The following is a 19310-nucleotide window of genomic DNA, read 5'->3' as shown; positions in this document are numbered from 1 at the left end:
GGTGCGTACCTTGTAAACGTTGCAGGCGAGATTGGAATTCAGTTGTCGGTCTCTTGTCATAAACATTTTATCCTCCTTTATCCTTGGGTGATTTGATGCCCGCCTGCCGGCCGCAGGCCGCCGCGCCCTCGTAAAGAGTCTTTGCTAGAATCCAAGACGAGGCAGGTGAAGAGTGCCCGTAAATCTTTGATGCTTCTGGTGAAAAGTTAACCTTGGCTCTTGTATTCTGCCAGTCCATTGCCGCTAATCTATTGTTGGCCCTTTTAATCGTTCTTTATTTCACTGTCTGACAGTATAGGGCTTTCCGAGTCACGGCTAAAAGACTTATGTGTAACTGATTTCAAAATCCATAAGAGGTCTTTTAAATAGCCATTTTCATTAGACCTTAATGCTTGAAGAATATGATAAATGATTTCCCCTCACGCCTATTTTAAATGAATAAATCTTTTTTTAAACTACTCCTAATGGCGTCGTAATGACCCGGCGGGACCCATTCGCCGTCTTTACGTAGCTATATTTTCTGCAGGTGTAGCTAGCTAATGAGGGTGCGTAGTAAAGGATTGCGTTCATTAACATGCAATGCACACCGCCCTGCAGCGAAAACATTGTTCTAATCGTGCCTTGCAACTCGTGGGATTACAACACGGCTTCATTCATGCAGACAGCGCCGCTCTTTTGCTGCTGATTCATTCTTTAGAGCTCAAAACAACTCCTTTTCTATTGAACACATTGGCTTTCATCGGCGATCGCAGATTTTTGTTTTAGAGCGTAGGTCTAAAATAAAAATTCAGGTTTGATCTCTGTGATCTGCCGTGACACATTTAATCAAGCGTAAGCAAATTCAAAGTGACTAGTTGGGCAGATTTAGAACAGTCCCTCAAGAAGAGTCCAATGTTAATTGTTTTTAAGCAGGCTATTACACTCCAGTTGAGGTAAACTGGGAAAGTAAACACACATGACCAAGATGTATTGAGCAAAAAATGTTTTTTTTTTTTAAAAACGTCCACTAGCTAAATGTTAATATGAATTAGAAGATTCTAATCACGCGCTAACAAAAATTAGCACGCTGTTCCTTCTCGAAACAATTGATATTCTTACACAACGCCTTGGGGACATTCTGAAGCGAAAAATATAACGACCCTCGAATTTATCTGCTTTGTACGCGAGCAGAATCGAGTTTCATCAACAATTCACTGACTTTCATGAATTTTTTAAAAATATTCTTTCCTTTGGTCATTGCCAGGACCTCTCATTTCAAATAGACTGGACATTCTTCACCGTCAATGGCACGGAGAAATTTCAATAAGAACTAAATGATCTGTTCTCTCTCACTGCAAAATGCGACTTCACCGAGAAGACGATTCTTACGAAACATCTGACGGCGCCAAAAGGCCAACTTTGCATAAAGCCAGCGAGGAGACAAAGCGCTGGAAAACGGCCTTTAACGGCAACGAGACACAATGCCGTTATTTTGTCGGCGGTCCCCAGGAAGAATCATATCACATAATGGAGCCAATGTTGATTTCTGTCTCTCGCTAATGGATTGGCTCTAATGGTTCCCCTGTTGCCTGAAAGGAGGGTTGCATTGGCTGAGGAAGGAAGGAAGGATATGGGCATCCTCGTTGAGAGCGTTCTCATTAGCGAGCAGGCAAACCAAAAGACAGATATAACTTAACACCTCTATTTGAGCGCCTTCTTGCCTGGGATTCATACCGTTGTCACATTAGCGATGCCACCAAGAAGCAATTGAAGAAGCTCCATATTGATGTGGCCGTGATTCCAGGAGGCTGCACCAAATGTATACAGGCCCCCAAGGTCTACTGGAACGCCCGATTCAAGGCCAAAGTCCAACAGTTCTTCGAGAACTGGTTGTTGCACGGCGAGATGAGCTACACCAAATTCGGCAACATGCGAGCACCAACAATGGAAGTTTATTTGAAATGGATTGTCGATCCTTGGGATCATCTGCCGAAGGATCTAATCATCTAGTCGTTCAAGGGATGCGGACTGACCAACGCTCTCGATGGCTCGAAGGATTGCCAGATCCATTGTTTCAGGTAAGATGGCCCAATTCAGACTGGTTTGCAAACTTCTCCAGCAAGCGCGAACCAATGCTGGCGACAATGAACGTGAACTCACTCAGACACTCAACGCTGATGCGGAAGGTGATGTGAATGACGAGGACAGCGTGTCGCTTGATTTTATCCAGTGAATTTGTAATTACTTGCCAGTAATCGCCTTGTATTTGTGCCTTTTGTTAAATAAATATGTATATGTTACCTGGTTTCTCTTTTCATCCATAAAATTTACCGCATCGTCTCAAAATTCTGACCATCTAGTCGAAAAATAGAGCGGCAACCTCTAATTGAACGGCAGTACGGGGGATAGTTTGAAAAATAGAACGGCATGCCGTTGAAATAGAGATTTTACGTAAGTTTACAAGATAAGGTGTCTGGAATGGAAGTGACTTTTTGTTTTTTTGTTTTTTGCTACAGCTGTGCAGTCCCTGAATAGTCTTAACGACCAATTCGCTCAGTTCATGGTGAGCCGGCCTTGGAGCCTGGGTTACGCCGAGCACGACTTCCTGACCGGGGAACGCCAGGGAGACCCTTTCACCAAGTCCATGACTCTAATGAGACACCTGCTCATGGATGCGCAGGTAAATGATTTTTTGTTTATTTTCATTTGGGTTGTCATAAACGGACTGTTTTCAGAATCCATTATCCTACCGAATACAGTATTCCCTCAAATTTCGCGGATAATGTAGACCAGACGTGGGCGCGAAGTAGGATCACCCCTATTATTTCGTACATATTTCCGCGTGCATGCAATATCAAGAATATTATATTTTAATTGATGATTTTTATAACGGTCAATGGCAGAGAAAGACTTGAGTAGGAGAAAAGCCCTTTATTGCACTTTTCTGTTTCTATATTTGAGCTCATTTGATATTTTAACACTTAGCAAAGTGGACTTTGAAGATGGCGTCGACGGTGCTTGAGCTTTACCAATCTAGTCATTTCCATTAGAAAGCCGGTAAATGCGCCTTAATTCGTTATTGATCGTGAAATAAGGAAGGTTTGAGTATGAGCCCGAGCAACAAAAAATAGATTGAGGTGACTAATGATGCGGCGAGCTCTGAAATGTCCGCAGGCTGTTTTGTTGGCACAATTATTCCGTTGGATTCTTCCTGAAGTCATGACAAAATGATCGACTTGGGAACGGGATGCAGAGAAGGAAAAGGAGTGGAGTGTAAACACGATCAAGTTGTTAGCTTCATTTCTTCCCGCCGCCGTTCATTCAAACCAGTGTTACCTTTTCCACTCAATCAAATCTTCAATGTGGCTTTAAATTTTTATGCATCCCACCAGGCCAAACTGTAAGACGTCGTAATGCTTTGGCTATAAAAATCAGTGCCATGACGCCAATGCGGTGGGTGTGGTTGACTTTTGATGTCGTTGCCACGGAAACCACTTGCGGTACGACCACCAGGCTCAATCTCGGGATGAAAGCGTGTCGTTGAGATGCAAGGAGGCAAATTGATTGTTTGTATTTGTAGGGATGATGATTTCACTTCTATTTTCATTTATGTCGAAGATGAGCAGCCGTTCCCAGTCCATATTCCGCTATAGTTACAACACCTACATTTTGGCCTCGCTTTAGCATAGTGAGTCAGCCCAGCAATATGATGAAATTTCACATTGAATCCATATGTCAAGGACTCGTCAACAAGCAGTCCGGTTTTATTGCGCCGGTCGCCGCCGCCGTACAACAGAATTCTAAATAATTCACAAGGCGACGCATCGGCCGAGAGGCCTGACATTAAACGAGACGAGGCGCCGGGTGAAAACCTTCTGTCTTGGCGTGTCGTTTTCCACCGCGGTTCCAAGAGACGACTCTCAGAAGAGTGTGGGATCAAAGATGGGATTGTTGTTTTTAGGGCTCCTTCGCTCGCCGTTTGACTACTGTTGAATGCGGGGGGAGGAAATAGACAACTGAAAGCCTGATATTTAGAATAAACCGATTTTTATACGCAGCGCGGTGGAGGAGAGGTTTGCGTGTTGGCCTCGCAGCCTGCATGCTAGGCGAGTTGAACACTCTAAATTGGCCATAAACCTCCTAAAACCCAAACTGCATTTTTATTTTCTCTTTGATATTTAGTCTAATTGGGACCTAATGAGTGTAAAAACAAAGAATTATCTTTTTACAGTGGTACTTCGAGATACGAGCTTAATGCGTTCCGGGACTTAGCTCGTATGTCGATTTAGTCGTAACTCAAATGAACATTTCCCATAGAAAAACACCAAAATCTGGTTATTGGATTGGAAAAACATTTTTATTTGTTCTAATTCGCCATCTATTAATAAAGTAACAAATAACTAGTGGTTTAATAGTACTAAAATGTGTTTAATTGTACTAAAATTAGACGGATTTCGCGGAGGGGAGAGAAAGAAGGACAGAGAGAGGGGGAGAGACATTTTGCACGGCAACGTGCTCGTAACATAACATGAAAAAAAATTAAATGAACTTGGATTACGATGCAGACACACTCAAAAATAAATTTAATCTAACCTTACACTAAACTTAATTCTAATTTTGTTTGAAATGTTGATACCTTTCTTCTCCCGGGTTGGCTCTATTTGCCCCGCCTCCACTCTGACTTTCAGATGCAACCTATCGAGGGTTGTTTGCTTTTGTCTTCCCTTCAAAATATTCCCAAAACACAAATTTCCTCACAATGTCTGCTGTATGCTCATATATCTAAATTTGTCTCGTATCTCTAGAAAAACATTTGCTCAAAATTTTACTCCTATCTCAAATTGCTCGTATGTCGGGGCACTCATATGTCGAAGTATTACTGTACATGATGTCCACATCATAAGTGGATGCCAGGCCCTTGTAGTCCAAAATTTAACATTGTAGTCTTGTGACAACCAAAAATGTGATGTCCACACATGTGGTCTCCAGGTCATAGGAGGTTAAGTATGAGTGTGAGCATGAATGATTGTTTGTCTCCTGGTGCCCGTAGCTGACTAGGCTCCAGCACTCCCCCCATATACAGATTTTTTTAAATTTCACAGTATTTAATTCATGGCCTGCCACTTACAATAATAGCGGCAATCATTTGCTGCCAGCCTCTCCCGGTCAAAATGGATTGGACATCTAGTTCCTTGAATGGCAGCCAATGAGTGCTAAAGAATTGAGCACATCCTCAAAATGTTCCTTCCTGGTCTCCCCCAACGTCATTACCGTAACTCAGCCCAGTTACTGGAAGTCGTTTCAGAAATGACACAGGCGCCTCCCTGCGTGCGATCGGGCATCACCTGCTGCTGCCGGATTCCAAAAACAACTTTCAATCTTCCGGCAAGTCAGCGGAGAGCCATTCTGCTGGCGGTGATGTTTCGGAAGGCCGCCGCGGCAGATGGTGTTTCTGAAGGAACTTCTCAGTAGATTGATGCGCGTTCTTCCGTATCGTTCTTTCGGAAAATGCGGGCAGGTGTTGTGTATTGTGACTTCACCTGCAAGTCTTGTAAAGGTGATTGAAAGTAGCAAAAGGGACGAAGCTGGCATCTGTCTTGTGTTGTTTGCGCTATTGTTGGGGATGTCACAATAAGTAATGTGGTGGAATAGCAAGCCAAACGATTTTCCAATGTTGTTTTTAAAAACATAAGTTGTCTAAATATTGCTAATATTGTGTTTTTTAGAGGTGTTGGAGGAACACATTTTTAATGGTATGACTAACAAGTCATACTATTATAGTTTAGCTAATAATAATGTTGCTTCCATGAATTAATATTGCAATAATTAAGTATGCATCTTGATATTTATTAATAGAAATTTGAATCAATATATTGGAGAATACAAGTAATCGACTACAACAATGAATCCAAATATCTGTGATTTTAAAAAAACAATGAATATTTTTTAATGGGAAAACATGTACTATATTGTGAGAAAGTAAAGCACATTTTTCTCACCCAAACAAATACTGTTTGTTACCAGCATAAGGTCTGGTGTTTCCCTGAAAATTGGCAATATTCAAAGCCGTGTTCTGACAGAAAAAAAGTGATTGTTTTGCTGACAGCCCTTCCTCCTCCAGGCTGATCGCAATTCCAATCCACCCCCACCTCCCACTCGTTCTCCGTTGTACAACAAACCGTCCAATTTGTCAGCCGACATGACACAATCAAACATACGGCATTCGCGCAAGGCATTTTTTTTTACAAGGTTACTGGCGAGCGCTCTGAATTATTCACGCTTCCTTTTATAATGCGGCATGGTTTCATTACTTTGCCCACTCTTTATAAAAATAAAAAAAAAGTGAAGGAGCATGATATGATGAAATTCTTTTAGTTTGATGTTCCCTTTTGTGTAAACCAGGGGGGTAAAACACAGTATGGTTCGCGGACAAGATGAATTGCAATTGCATCTCATGTAGGCCGAACCAGTTTATTTTTGGCCCAAAAAGTTAACTTCTATCTTTGTCAATAGCATGTCATGAGTTAATTTTCCAACTTCCAGTTTAGGGTACTTTACAGGTCACGTTGGGTATATTTTGGATCATATCCTATTGATTTTGAGGGCCTTTCCGTCATACTTATTTGTTTGTCGGTTCCTCATGATTTTTTTTGTGCAGTTCCAGATTACTTCTTATTAGCCAGGCGCATTTTAAGGTTCCTTATGAACTCATTGGCTGCCATTGAAGGCGCCTTTTTGACGGCAGGGGGCGAATGAACGAATATGATTGCGGATAGGGAATTGAGCCAAGTGCAGTAGTGGCCAGGGGTCGGCAATAAATAATTGGTAGAAAATTATTGCCATAAATATATTTTCAATTGGGCTTTCACGGTGTAAATATATTTATGTTTATGGTTAAAAATGATCAATTATTGGTCGCAGAACCAAAATTATTTCCAATAATTTTCTTCGGCCATTTTCCGTAGCATGCGAGAAAATCCAAAACTTCAAAATCGGGCAGCTAACACCACAGGAAGAGGCTTTGATTGTTTTTCACTTTTTTTTGCACACTAACCAACATTTTTGGTACGTCTCTTGTATCGTATCATCCAATGCTCCTTCTTTCCCCATAGTTTTCTATTTTGTCATGTAAATCTACAACCGCAAACACCAAAAACGCCATTTTCTTCTTGATTTTGGATGGGAACTTCGGGGTTTTAGTCCCAGGGGGTCATCAAAATTTAATTTTTGGAGTTTAAATCTATTTCCCCATTAAAATAATAATAACAATTTTCTCACGCTAAGCGCCAGTAGTAATTCTCACCCAAATATTGAAATATATTTTGATTAATTATTTACAGTGGCGTACCGAGCAATTTTGCACCCCGTAGCAAGTTCTAGACCAGGGGTCGGGAACCTTTTTGAAAGAGAGAGCCATAAACAATTCCAATTTTCAAATGTTATTCCTTCAGAGCCATACTCACAATTTAAAAGTCAAAATACATGAAAATGTGCACTTTTTTAAAGTTATTTTACCACTTTTAAAGTACAAAAAGTCTCAAAATTCTTTTGACAACAATATGCTGTTGCTAATCAGTGAATATCAATGAGTTCAATGAGAGAATAGATGCAAGACTAATGGAAAAAAATAAATCAATGCCACAGTGCGGACGTGACGTTCCTATTGGTGTGTTCGGGACTCGGCTCTCTCGTCACCGGTTTCCATATTTTAGCTCAGAGCCATATGCACCCATCAAAAGAGCCACATGTGGCTCCCGAGCCATAGGTCCTACCCCTGTTCTAGACAGTTCGCCCCCTCAATGTCAGAACTCAATTATAAATTTCCTTGAAACTTAGCGAGTTACACCGCGATTTTCATTTGTAAATTTGCAAAATATTAAAAACTGGATTTAGAAATATATATTGCAATAATTTTCAATTATTCTTTTCTATGGCAAAAATTCAAATATTTTGCGAGAAAAATATATTTCTAACACAAAAATTAATATTTTCCAGGCCCCGAGTAGTGCACTCACTTGATCCCACAACTAAAAAACAACTGGTTTTGCGGAGCCCTTGTCGTAAAAATGTGTTCCATTAATTATGTAAGTACAGGACGAATGAGTTACATCACAGGTGTCAAAGTGGCGGCCCGGGGGCCAAATCTCGCCCGCCGCATCATTTTGTGTGGCCCGAGAAAGTAAATTGAGTGCCGACTTTCTGTTTTAGGATCAAATTAAAATGATAAATATAGATTTATATTATATTTCCTGATTTTCCCCCTTTTAAATCAATAATTGCAATTTTTTATCCATATTTTCTTTGTTTTTAGTTCAAAAATCATTTTGTAAAATCTAAAAATATATAAAAATATTTTCTGTTTTCCACTTTAATATTGAACATAATTAAAGAAAAAAATTGGTTTCCTTTTGCAATGAAAAACAAATGATTAAATAAATGATTTTCCCGTACTAAGAAAAAAAAGCTCAAATAAACATTGTTTTAGATCTATAAAAATTGAGTATTTAGGGCTTTTAATCCAGTTCTTTTAATCCATTCATAAAAAAATCTAAATATTATATTTAAAATGGTCCGGCCCACATGAAATTAAGTTAACGTTAATGTGGCCCGCGAACCAACCCGATTCTGACACCCTTGAGTTACATAGTCCCCATCAGACAGAAACCAACCCCGCGGGCCGGCTCGGACCCCCTAACGAGCCTCTTCAGGCCCACGGGCCACTCCTTTGACACCTGTTGCCTCACAACAAATCCCTGAGCCAGATGCACTCGGGGCTCATTTAGTGTGCAGATAAATTCGAATCACCACTTCTTTTTTTATTGAACACTTATAAGACGTTTCCAATAGGAACCATTTGGAGACCTTCGATTAAAAAACAAAACAAAAAAACACACACACACAAACACAATCGAGAATTGAGCCAATTGTGTAAACGTGTGAATATTTAAAGAAGCGCTCCCCTCCGACTCAAGGCGATAACTTCCAGTACAACTTCTATTACAATGCTTACGCCGAGCAGCCGTATTGCTCGAATTAAAATAATTAAAGTCCTGCTGTCAAGTTGGCACTTCTTCAGCGCTGTTGTGGCTCAAGCTTAATTGCTTTTGCATTTTAATGTGACGCTTATCGGACAATGGGAGAGAGCAGGTGTGTGTGTGTGTGTGTGTGTGTGTGTGCATATGAAAGACTCCACCAGGAGAAAAAAGTGCACTTTTCCCTCTCTTGCTCTTTTTATTTTTTTTTTTTTTTGCTGAGTGTGGTCATCGCCGCTGCTTTTATTGCACGCTTGAACGTCTTTCAATTTGGGACTCCCGATAAGTTGCACTCGTGTCGTCGCTTTAAACGAAAATACATTTTCCGGCTGTCAGAAAGTGCGACTGTAAGCCATTGTAGTTTATATGGTCGACATTTCGTTACCTAGGGAAAGACCTGACATTTTCTTTTCTCCATCGCTATAATGTGCCGCTTAAATCATTGGGAGGGCTGGCAGCAAAATGATTGAACGATCAGTCGCTGCTGGCCCCTCCCAGTCAAAATAGATTGGCCGTCTATAGTCGTCAATGGCAGCCAGAGTTAAGCTTGGCTCTCAGACACGCATATGGGATGTGAACTTAGAAGTGAAAGTTTCTGAAGTGAGAATGTGTTCTTCATTAGATGTTTGTGGCTTAATTGCAGCGTTAAACAGCTAATTAGGCCTCTATAAGACTGCAGAGAGCGTCTTTCCTTCCTAAAATCAATCTAATTGGCTTCCTCTGTGAGAACAGATGCAAGTTTTGACTTTTGACTAAGGCGAGTTGCTCAACAGCTTCTGGGAGCTCATCGGTCGGACTTTTGGCGAGGCAGAGGAACACATTGGGACGGCGTCCAGCGTCCTCTGCGCTAATGAAACGTTCGGCTGGGTCGTCAAGGTCACCCAATTTGCATGATGAATGCAAATTTGATGTTTTTGGGGGGGGATAGCTTCTCTCGATTGTCGTTAGCAGGCTCCCGTCGTGGAGCACAATCGATTCTCGCGAAGTTGTAATGAGAACACGCGATTGTACGTGACGAATGGACGCTGCGGTTGGAGTGTATCGATGGAGAGTTCAGCACCTTCAATGTGCGAATGTGCTTGTCAAGACGAGAACTATTGATTTGGAGATAGAAAGGGTTTCAGCGCATTACTAAAAAAAAAAACCTGCGATGATTATCTTCACTAACAAAAGAAGTAGAAATAATGTGGCATTATTTTCTTAGGCCAGTTCAGCACTTATAGGAACAAACTGCCTTGCAGACATTGTTGTTGACAGATGTGTTTTTTTGTATTGGTGAGTTCAAAGAAAATGTAAGAAATAACTGACTGAATTTTGAATAGAACTAAATAATGGTGGGGGGGGGGATCCCTGAACTGTGGTTGTATGAGAAGATGAAGATTTTGACACCGTCTTTTATCATAAAATCTTCTTTATGAAGCCTTGAGAATAAATGCCAAAAATCTATCAAAGGATAAAATGTATTATATTTTTCTGAGAAGAAATTTAATATTTCAAGAATTGACTCTCTTTATTACGAGAATCTTTAGTTATTTTCAGAAAATAAGGTCAATATTTTTTAAATAAATTTAATTACCCAACAAGAAAAAAATTGCAAGAACAAAGTTATGTTTTAATGACATTTTGGTGTAATGAAATAAACTATTTGAGTGTGAAAGTGTTTGAATTTTAAAATCACTCAATGTTGTGAATTGTATTTTTCACAACAATATTAAGGCACATTTTATTTCTTCATTTGAAGAAAATAGAAGTCCAGAAATTCTTGGGATATTAATCGCATTAAACGCAAGGTACATTTTGTAAACTCCATATCAGTGAGTCACGGCCGCTTGGCTTTTCCTCATTGATTTCTCAATTCAATGGCAACTCTTAAGAGCACGGTATACAATTTCTCCACGTCGGCCAGCAGGGGCCACAAGTGAGACCCTGGAGTGAAATGAAGCCAAAAAGATGAGCAAATTTCCTCCTTGAGGTCTTCAGCACGGTCTGGCAACCTCGCGTCTCCGCCTCGCTGCTCTCACGCTTCCATCCCGTCCTCCCGGGGTGCCGCGGTCGAGCCTTTATCTGGCGGCGACTTATCGCGTTTCATCCCAAAGCACCTTTGACTGTTATCTCCCGGCCGTCAAAATGTTTGTGGTGACCGGGCGGGGCGGTTGGAAATGGGTCGGATAGAACATGACTTGTGAGGGAAAGGGAAATTGGGTTGGATTTGTGTTTGACAGCTGGTGATTGGGTCTTCTCGTTATCTGGCCGCCGCCGCCGTGGGCATTTTCCGTTTCACACTTTTCATTTACAATTCTCACACAGTCTGTCCACCTTCTTTTTCCCTTCTCATTGCCTGCCTTTGACAGCAGTAGACATCCGACTCATTTTGGCTGGGAGTCCTTTTCATTCAAAATGGATTGGACGTCTTTCGCTGTCAGTGGCACTGAAACGTAACGTAAAAAGAGGACGAATTTGGGAAGTAATAGTTGGAGGGCAAATGATTGGACAATCAAATCGCTGTCAATCCCACAGAGAAATAAAAAACTATTAAATTGACCTTATAATTGATGAGTAAACTCTTACCTCAGAAACATTCACTCTAGGTTTATTGGATTGGATTGGATAACTTTATTCATCCCGTATTCGGGAAATTTCGTTGTCACAGTAGCAAGAGGGTGAGAATGAAGATACAGGAAACATTTTAGACAAATAGATAGGAAATAAATAAGTTAAATAAATAAATATAAAAATAAATATGTATGTATATATGTGTATATATGTATGTGTGTATATGTATGTATATATATAAATATATGTATATATATAAATATATGTATATATATGTATATATGTATGCATATGTATATATATGTGTATATGTGTGTATATATATACATATATATATGTGTATATGTGTGGGTACGTGTGTGCACGTGTGTGTATACGTGTGTATACGTGTGTACGTGTGTGTGTACGTGTGTATACGTGTGTACGTGTGTGTGTACGTGTGTATACGTGTGTACGTGTACGTGTGTGTGTACGTGTGTGTGTGTGTGCGTGTACGTGTGTGTACGTGTTTATATGTGTACGTGTGTATATATGTATGTTTGTTCCAATCCCTGTATTTGAACGCACTTTTGTCAGCAGACCGATCTTAACCCACTTTCTGCTGTTGATGGCGATAGACTTCCAATCCATTTGACCTAAGAGAGCCAAAGATTGGCCGTCTATTGCCGTCAATCTGCCCCTGAATTGGACGTCTTTCGGCGTCAACGATACTAAAACATAAATGCGAAAAAAAGGAAAGCGTCCTGTCGCTTTGTAGGATTAATCAATGTTCATTTAGCCCAAGCAGACAATCATACTGACCGTTCATCAATAGCTCTCGTTAACGCTGCACCTTCCGCACACTTAATTAAGATCAAGGTGTTAACAAAGTACTAGAAAAAGGTATTCGACGGACGCGACCACGCATGACTTTGCACGTCTGGGTAATAATGGTGCCTCCATAAAGCGTCCGTCCGCTTATCGATGCGGATCTGGGACACGCCGCGACCTTTGACCCGCTGCGATCGTTCATTTCCTAACATTCCACATTGTTGGGGACGCCTTGCGTGGCAGGCGGGTGCTCCCAAATAACAACATGGGGGACCCTGGTTTTAGCCTCACTAAAAAGCCGATAATCAGGGCCAGTCTAGACGTGCTTAATGATTGGCTGACGTGATGCAATCAGACATGCCAAAGATTCAGTTGATGCGCTGTGGCCTGAGCGTAAATGAGTTTATTCGCCATACTGGGGTCTTTGAAATACCACATCCCATCTCATTTAGCACACCGCCAAATCTCATCAACGCGGGTTATTTTTCTTCTGAAGGATCTTCTCGCATCCAAAAGACTTTGACTCCTTGACATCTTTGTGATAAATATTAACACACATCACAGGTGACTCAGCCTTGGGAGAGGCGTACCTGACTGCGTTTTAGCGATTGGGACCTTGACGCTTCAAACACTGCCATCAAACGCGACATCAAACTCCAAAAGCGCCACGTTGACACGCTCGCTACTTCCATCTTTGTTTCCCCACAGCGCGGCGAGACACTTTCTTAAGCGGCGTACGCACTGAGTGATTTTTGGACCCCAAACGCTCTTCAAATATTGACGATTTTCTATCTCAACCGTTTGGCGAGCAGATTTGTTTGGGAAAAAACTCTTAACTCAACCGAAATCATCTTTCAAAGACGTTCGATAAACAACACTTTGTTAACGGTTCTATTTCGGGACGTTATATTTTTACTTCATGACTGATGAATAAAGTCGCACTTCAGAAACTTTCACTTCTAGGTAAGCAGACCCATCTTATCTATTTGATGTATTGACGTAAATAGGTGTCCAATCTATTTTTAGTGGGAGTGGCGGGCAGCAATTGTAGAGCTAATTACTCTTGGAAATGCCCTAAAGCAAGGGTGTCAAATTGGGTTGGTTCGCGGACCGCATTAACGTCAACTCCATTTCATGTGGGCCGAACCATTTTAAATCTAATATCTATATATTTTTTTTATTTTTTGAAATTGGATTAAAAGAACTGGATCAAAAGCCCTAAATAGTCCGTTTTTATAGATCCAAAGCAATGTTTATTTGAGCTTTTTTTTTCTTCTTAGAATTGGAAAATGTCTTTTAATCATGTTCTTATTTCAAATGGAAACACAATATTTGTGTATTTATTTTTAGATTTTACAAATTGCTTTTTGAACTATAAACACAAGAAAAAAATTGGATTAAAAAACTGCAATGATTGATTTTAAAAAGGGGAAAATCAGGAAATGTAATGAACAACTATCATCATTTTAATTTGATCCTAAAACAGAAAGTTGGCACTCATGATTTACTTTCTCGGGCCACACAAAATGATGCAGCGGGCCAGATTTGGCCCCCGGGCCGCCACTTTGACACCTGTGCCCTAACCGCAAATGTCCTGTAATCTCAGTTTTACTACATACATTTAGTTTTAATCAATATTAATTAATAATTCACTTTTCAAAAAAAATTTTCTAAAAAGCATCCATATTGGAATGAAATTTTCTATCCAACCAAAAACAATCACTTTGATTAAAAAAGGGGGAAGAAAGAAAAGCTCAACTTTGTATCAATTTGCCCTTGCCTTGCATTTTATCTCACGTATTGTCAGAATTGTCAAATTGCCGAGCCCGCGCACAGCTTTTTTTCCCCCCTTCCATCCATCCGTCTTGTTTGTTTGTTGTTCTGACGGAACTTTACATCGGTGCACAAGACTGATGGTGACACTTTCAGTTTTACTGGCTGTAATGTAATCCGTCTAACTGTTCTCCATTGCGCTTCAATGGGCCTCATTCACTCTCACTCCAGAAGTTTCCCCCTTGGGCGCCTTCAGCCCCCTCCCTCACCCTCCCTTTTCCTCTCCCACCGACATGGGGGCAGTGGGGAACTTTTTCCCAGGACAAAAGAGATGAAAATATAATGGAACAAGCTGGACGTGGGTGGGGGGGGGTGTGAGAGACCCAAAGACAGCGGGGTGTTGGAGTACTTTGGAAGGGGGATAGCAGAAAGGAGACTGGGTTGGGAGAAAGGTTTTTTTTTTCTTTTTCCACAGAGCTAACTAGTAACAGACGCCCGCCCAACGAAGGGTGTGGATCCACTAAAGTAATGCATCATCCCCACCGAAACGCTATCCTAGCAATGAGCAAAGTGAAAGTGGCCATTGTAGAAAAAAGTTTGGACGCCCCTGCTTTAGATGTAAATGAAGTTGAACAAAAAAATGCTGTTTTTATAGGAGGAATGTGTTGCCAAGTTGGGGAAAAAAATTGAGGAGGTTTTGATGTGGTACTTGATTAAGTGGCTGACATAGACGTCAAATCCAGTTGAACTTGAAGACCTGGTACAAATGCTCATTAGCTTTCCTGAGCACTCTCGACTGAATTTATACTGTTAAAATTTGGAATATTTTTAAATTAATGCACTTTAAAAAATATATGAATAGAGAAGATTTAAGAATATATATGGATGTATAGTCACTTTGTTCTTGGAGGTTATTCTTGTAGGTATCCCAGTTAAAGCCTTCATATTTTTTTACATTAGAATTAAAAATAATAATAATAATAATAATAACTTGATCCCTTTTAACATTTTTAAAAAAAATATCACTATTCAGCACTGTTTCACTTGTTGAGATGGCATCTGTCAGTGAGTCCCAAAGCCTAAGTGGTCAATGATGGGGTAATTTTTGCCACGCACCCTTATCCCACCTTTCTCTTTCTCTTTCTCTTTCTCTTTCCCTCCCCCTGGTCAGGCAGCACATGGTACAGTCCGCCGAAAGGCTGCATGTCATCTCGCTCCCTCCTTCTCCGAGAGCAGCTGCTCGCAGCACGTTCTCCTCCGTCTCCTTTCGCTCTTGTCTCTGCCTTCACGTGCGAATAATGCAGTAGCGGGTAGACGTCATCCTCCTCCGTTGGAAGGCGGCATCTCACACTCTCTCTTTTTTTAATATATTTATCTTTGGGGAAAAAACTTATCAGGAGTGGCGGTACCCTTCCGATCAACTTTAACACCATGCCGGCGGTCTGTGTGGATCCGTTCCTCAGGGGAAAATCCTCAAAATGATGGAGGACAACAAGCAGCTGGCCCGCCGCATCGACGGGGCCATCCGCTCGGCCGGTCAGGAAGTCAGCAACCTGCGCTCGGAGCTGACCGCCAGCAACTGCAGGCTGGCCGGCCTGGCCGCCGGCAACCCCGCCGCCTTGGAGAACCGCCGGCAGCACAAGCACCACGCCGACAGCCTACGGTATCGAGGTGAGTGCCGGCCGTCTCCCTTCGTCGGCGGCGGCGGAACATGTGTCGGGGCGTTGGAAGCATTTGGGGAATGCCGCTGCTAACGGGGGCTGCGTTTTTATGGGGATGGGGTGAGTTGGAGCAAAGACGCTTTCCAGGGTGCCCGTTCCAAGTCGCTGCTGGGCTGCCTTCCATCTGGAATCTCAAACAACTTGAGCCAAACTTTTGTCTATGGCGCATTTCTGACCGCTTCTATTCACCGCTTGAAAATATTCTTGGTTTTTGTCCAATCTGGGAGACAGTCTTGACGCATTTCACTTTTTTTTCACTGCTGTCGTTAGCAATGGGCGTCCAATCCATTCTGGCGTTGAATATTCGCGATGGCGTCGATAAATGAACTCTCGCCGCAGAAACTTTCGCTTTCAAGTTTGCGTCCTACGGTTGTGTTTCGGGATGCAGAGCGATCTTGACTGTTGAATTGAATTGAATCGAATGCTTTTATTGTCATGATGTTTTGCTTGTACTGACGGGGATAGACGTCCAATCCAGTTGGACTGGGAGGTCGTTGGATAGAATGGATTAGACTTCCAAAACATGGAAAATTTCAATTATTTATGCCATTATCATTGTTCAATATATTGTGATTTTCTATTTAGTAAATGACTGATTCATAAACTAACTAATTCATAACAGTAAAGCCAATTTGTCCACTTAGTTTGAGCATTGTGTGTAAAGTTAGTGTGATTCATGTAAGAGCAGTTCATCTTTAGAGCAGAATTGGTTGGCCCAACACCGTCAATGGCAGCTGATGAGTTAAGATCAGCGAGAATTTTACTTGGCGACTATCACTTAATGGTGTTGTCAAGTTTTTGGCACTTATTTGAATTGCAAAAACATACAAGTTCGCGTTGGATCCGTGTCCATCCTGGCTGTCGGCATTCCTCGGTTCTCTCGCTGTTGTGAGAGCTTGACATTCCCACATTCCTGAATGTCAGGGCAGTGATGTCACACTTCCTGTTCCCAGACGTGAGGGCCGGCGGTCAGGTGACCTGAGCCAGACAAACTGCTTGTGCTCTTGTGATCCTCTCATTGAGGGGGGACTTAACAGGCCATGTTTTTTGTAACCCTCGTGCCCTCTTTGAAAAGGGCTAATAGTTTCAATTTTTCAATTTTCTTGTTTGATTTTTCAAACCGCTCTAACAATATTGAAAAGGAAAAATGTTCCCTCGTAGGGTTTCGTGTTCAATCAAATTGAAATCGGGATTCAAGAGCGAGTTTAAGTTTATCAAGGCTTAGCTGACAGATCAGTTTAGGACTTCAGGCAATGATGAGTCCAACGGATTAGGCGGATCATACTCGCCTTGGTAAATCCTGCCGCGTTTGTAAGTCCGTTTGTTATCTCTCATCAAAGGAAGTCTTTGATATGCATGACATGGCGTCCTGAATATGTATTACGGACGCCTTTGCCAAAATGTCAGGTTTTTCCCGCTTCCTTTCGACTGGCCGTAACGACCCAGACAGATGCCGTGACCCCGCGTTGCCTCCGGCCTCCTCGCTGAACTCATCATCGGGGACGTGGGATTAAATCACTTTCCCGAAATTTCACCCTTCATCGGGATTAACTACAGTACCACTTTTTACACACATTTTTTTTAATCAACTCCCCCTAGTAGTCCATTCTGAACATCATGTATACAGTGAGTCCTTCGTTTCCTATCCTGCCAACCTTATCCAATTAGCTAAGGTGTGCTAACGCAGGGAAGGGCCCGATGAAGTAGGCGGCCCCCACATCCCCCGCTCAGCCATATTAAGGGAAGGGGCCACTTGACAATATTCACACCCATGTCCTGCAAAAAAAAAGGCCACTTCCAAAGGCCCACTGTAGCTTTTCTTCTTATTGGTAGGTTAATGTGTCACTGCTGGCAACATAACCCAAAAAGTCGGCTTTAGATTACAGTGGTACCTCGAGATACGAGTTTAATGCGTTCCGGGACTGAGCCCATTGAAATGAACTAAAAACAAATGAATTTGTTCCAACCCTCTGAAAAAACACCCAAAACAGGATTTTGGATTGGAAAAACATTTTTTTTGTTCTAATTCGCCATGTATTAATAAAGTAACAAATAACTAGTGGTTTAATTGTACTAAAATGTGTTTTATAGTTCTAAAATTAGACAGATTTTGCGGAGGGGAGAGAGAGTGACAATGAGAGGGGGCAAAGGGGGGCGGGAGACTTTTTGCACGGCAACGCGCTCGTAACATAACATAAACAAATTTAAACGAACTTGGATTACAATGCAGACACACTCAAAAATAAATTTAATCTAACCTTTCACTAAACTTAATTCTAATTTTGTTTGACATTTTGATACCTTTCTTCTCCCGGCCGGGTTGGCTCTATTGGCCCCGCCTCCACCCTGACTTTCAGATGCAACCTATCGAGGGTTGTTTGCTTTTGTATTCCCTTCAAAATATTGCCCAAATGATGCACACAAATGTCCTCACAATAGGATAACGCACGACCACTTGCCAACGAGAAGTAGTATACACTCCTCTCGTATTAGCGATCGCTCCGCCATTCGCGCTGACTAACGGGGAAAAACACTGAAAAAAATGCAACGCTCCGCCCAGTGCTCGTAGAGACACTACAAAGAGGGAGTTGTGACCAGAAAGCAGCCTCTCGCGTCCGCTGTCTGCTCGTATATCAAAATTTGTCTCTTATCTCAAGATAAATATTTGCTCAAAATTTTACTTGTATCCCAAATTGCTCGTATGTCGAGGTACCACTGTACTGTCATTATTTTCAGGATGCATGAACCGGACGTTCTTTGACTTTGACTGTCGGCGACGTAAGGTCTGTGTGATATTGAATTGTATTGAATGCCTGCATTGTCATTATACAAGTACATTGAGATTTCAAGCTTCGCCATACAGTGCTCACATAAATCAGTAGTTTTAAAAAGATTCATATACAATAAGAATGAGGTCAGGTAAAAAAAAAATAGTGACTAGCATGGTGTTTAGCGGCATAAGAGGTAGCTATGGTGTTTTAGTGTAAGATAAAAAATTGCAGTGCTAAGACTGAAGTAAAAGCCTGAGAAGATTGCTTTTTGATATGCATTTGGCAGTGTTATTACTTTTTATAGTGCAGTGACAGTATTTGATTAAGTCTAGATTAGGTTCACGGTGTTGAGTATAGTGACGGATATCCCTGAGTTTGTTTCTTTTGCCTGGTATGGCGTGACCACAAAATTGCATTTGCCGACAAGGTAGGCGTTGACATGCCATGGTTTAACTTTTGCTCTGAATGCAGCATTTCTTTACCAATGTGCTTTCTCTTTTTTGCGTTCTCTTTTTGATATTAAGCTTTCTTCTTTAGGCCATAATCGCAAATTGGCTGTGCAAATTGGCCGGCATAGGCTCCAATACCCCCGCCACTCCGTGAACCCTTGAACTTGGATCTTAAGGTTAAAATCCTTGATGTGATAGCAAAAAAAACTGCGACCAGTTTTG

The 19310-nt window shown here is 41.5% G+C and overlaps 1 protein-coding gene across 3 annotated transcripts in view; it reads left to right on the top strand.

The window, feature by feature from the left end:
* kaznb (kazrin, periplakin interacting protein b) overlaps positions 1–19310 on the top strand; it is a 76659-nt gene that overhangs the window by 14574 nt on the left and 42775 nt on the right. For all 3 annotated transcript variants that reach the window (XM_077601867.1, XM_077601868.1, XM_077601869.1), the window contains exons 5-6: positions 2496–2659; positions 15611–15818. In XM_077601867.1, the coding sequence (XP_077457993.1) occupies positions 2496–2659; positions 15611–15818 (372 nt within the window). The remainder of the gene's footprint in view (positions 1–2495; positions 2660–15610; positions 15819–19310) is intronic.

Source organism: Stigmatopora argus, chromosome 6 (genome assembly GCF_051989625.1).
Source record: "Stigmatopora argus isolate UIUO_Sarg chromosome 6, RoL_Sarg_1.0, whole genome shotgun sequence".
Lineage (NCBI taxonomy): Eukaryota > Metazoa > Chordata > Actinopteri > Syngnathiformes > Syngnathidae > Stigmatopora > Stigmatopora argus.
Note: the sequence above shows the minus strand (reverse complement) of the source record. Positions and strands in the feature narration are given on the sequence as shown.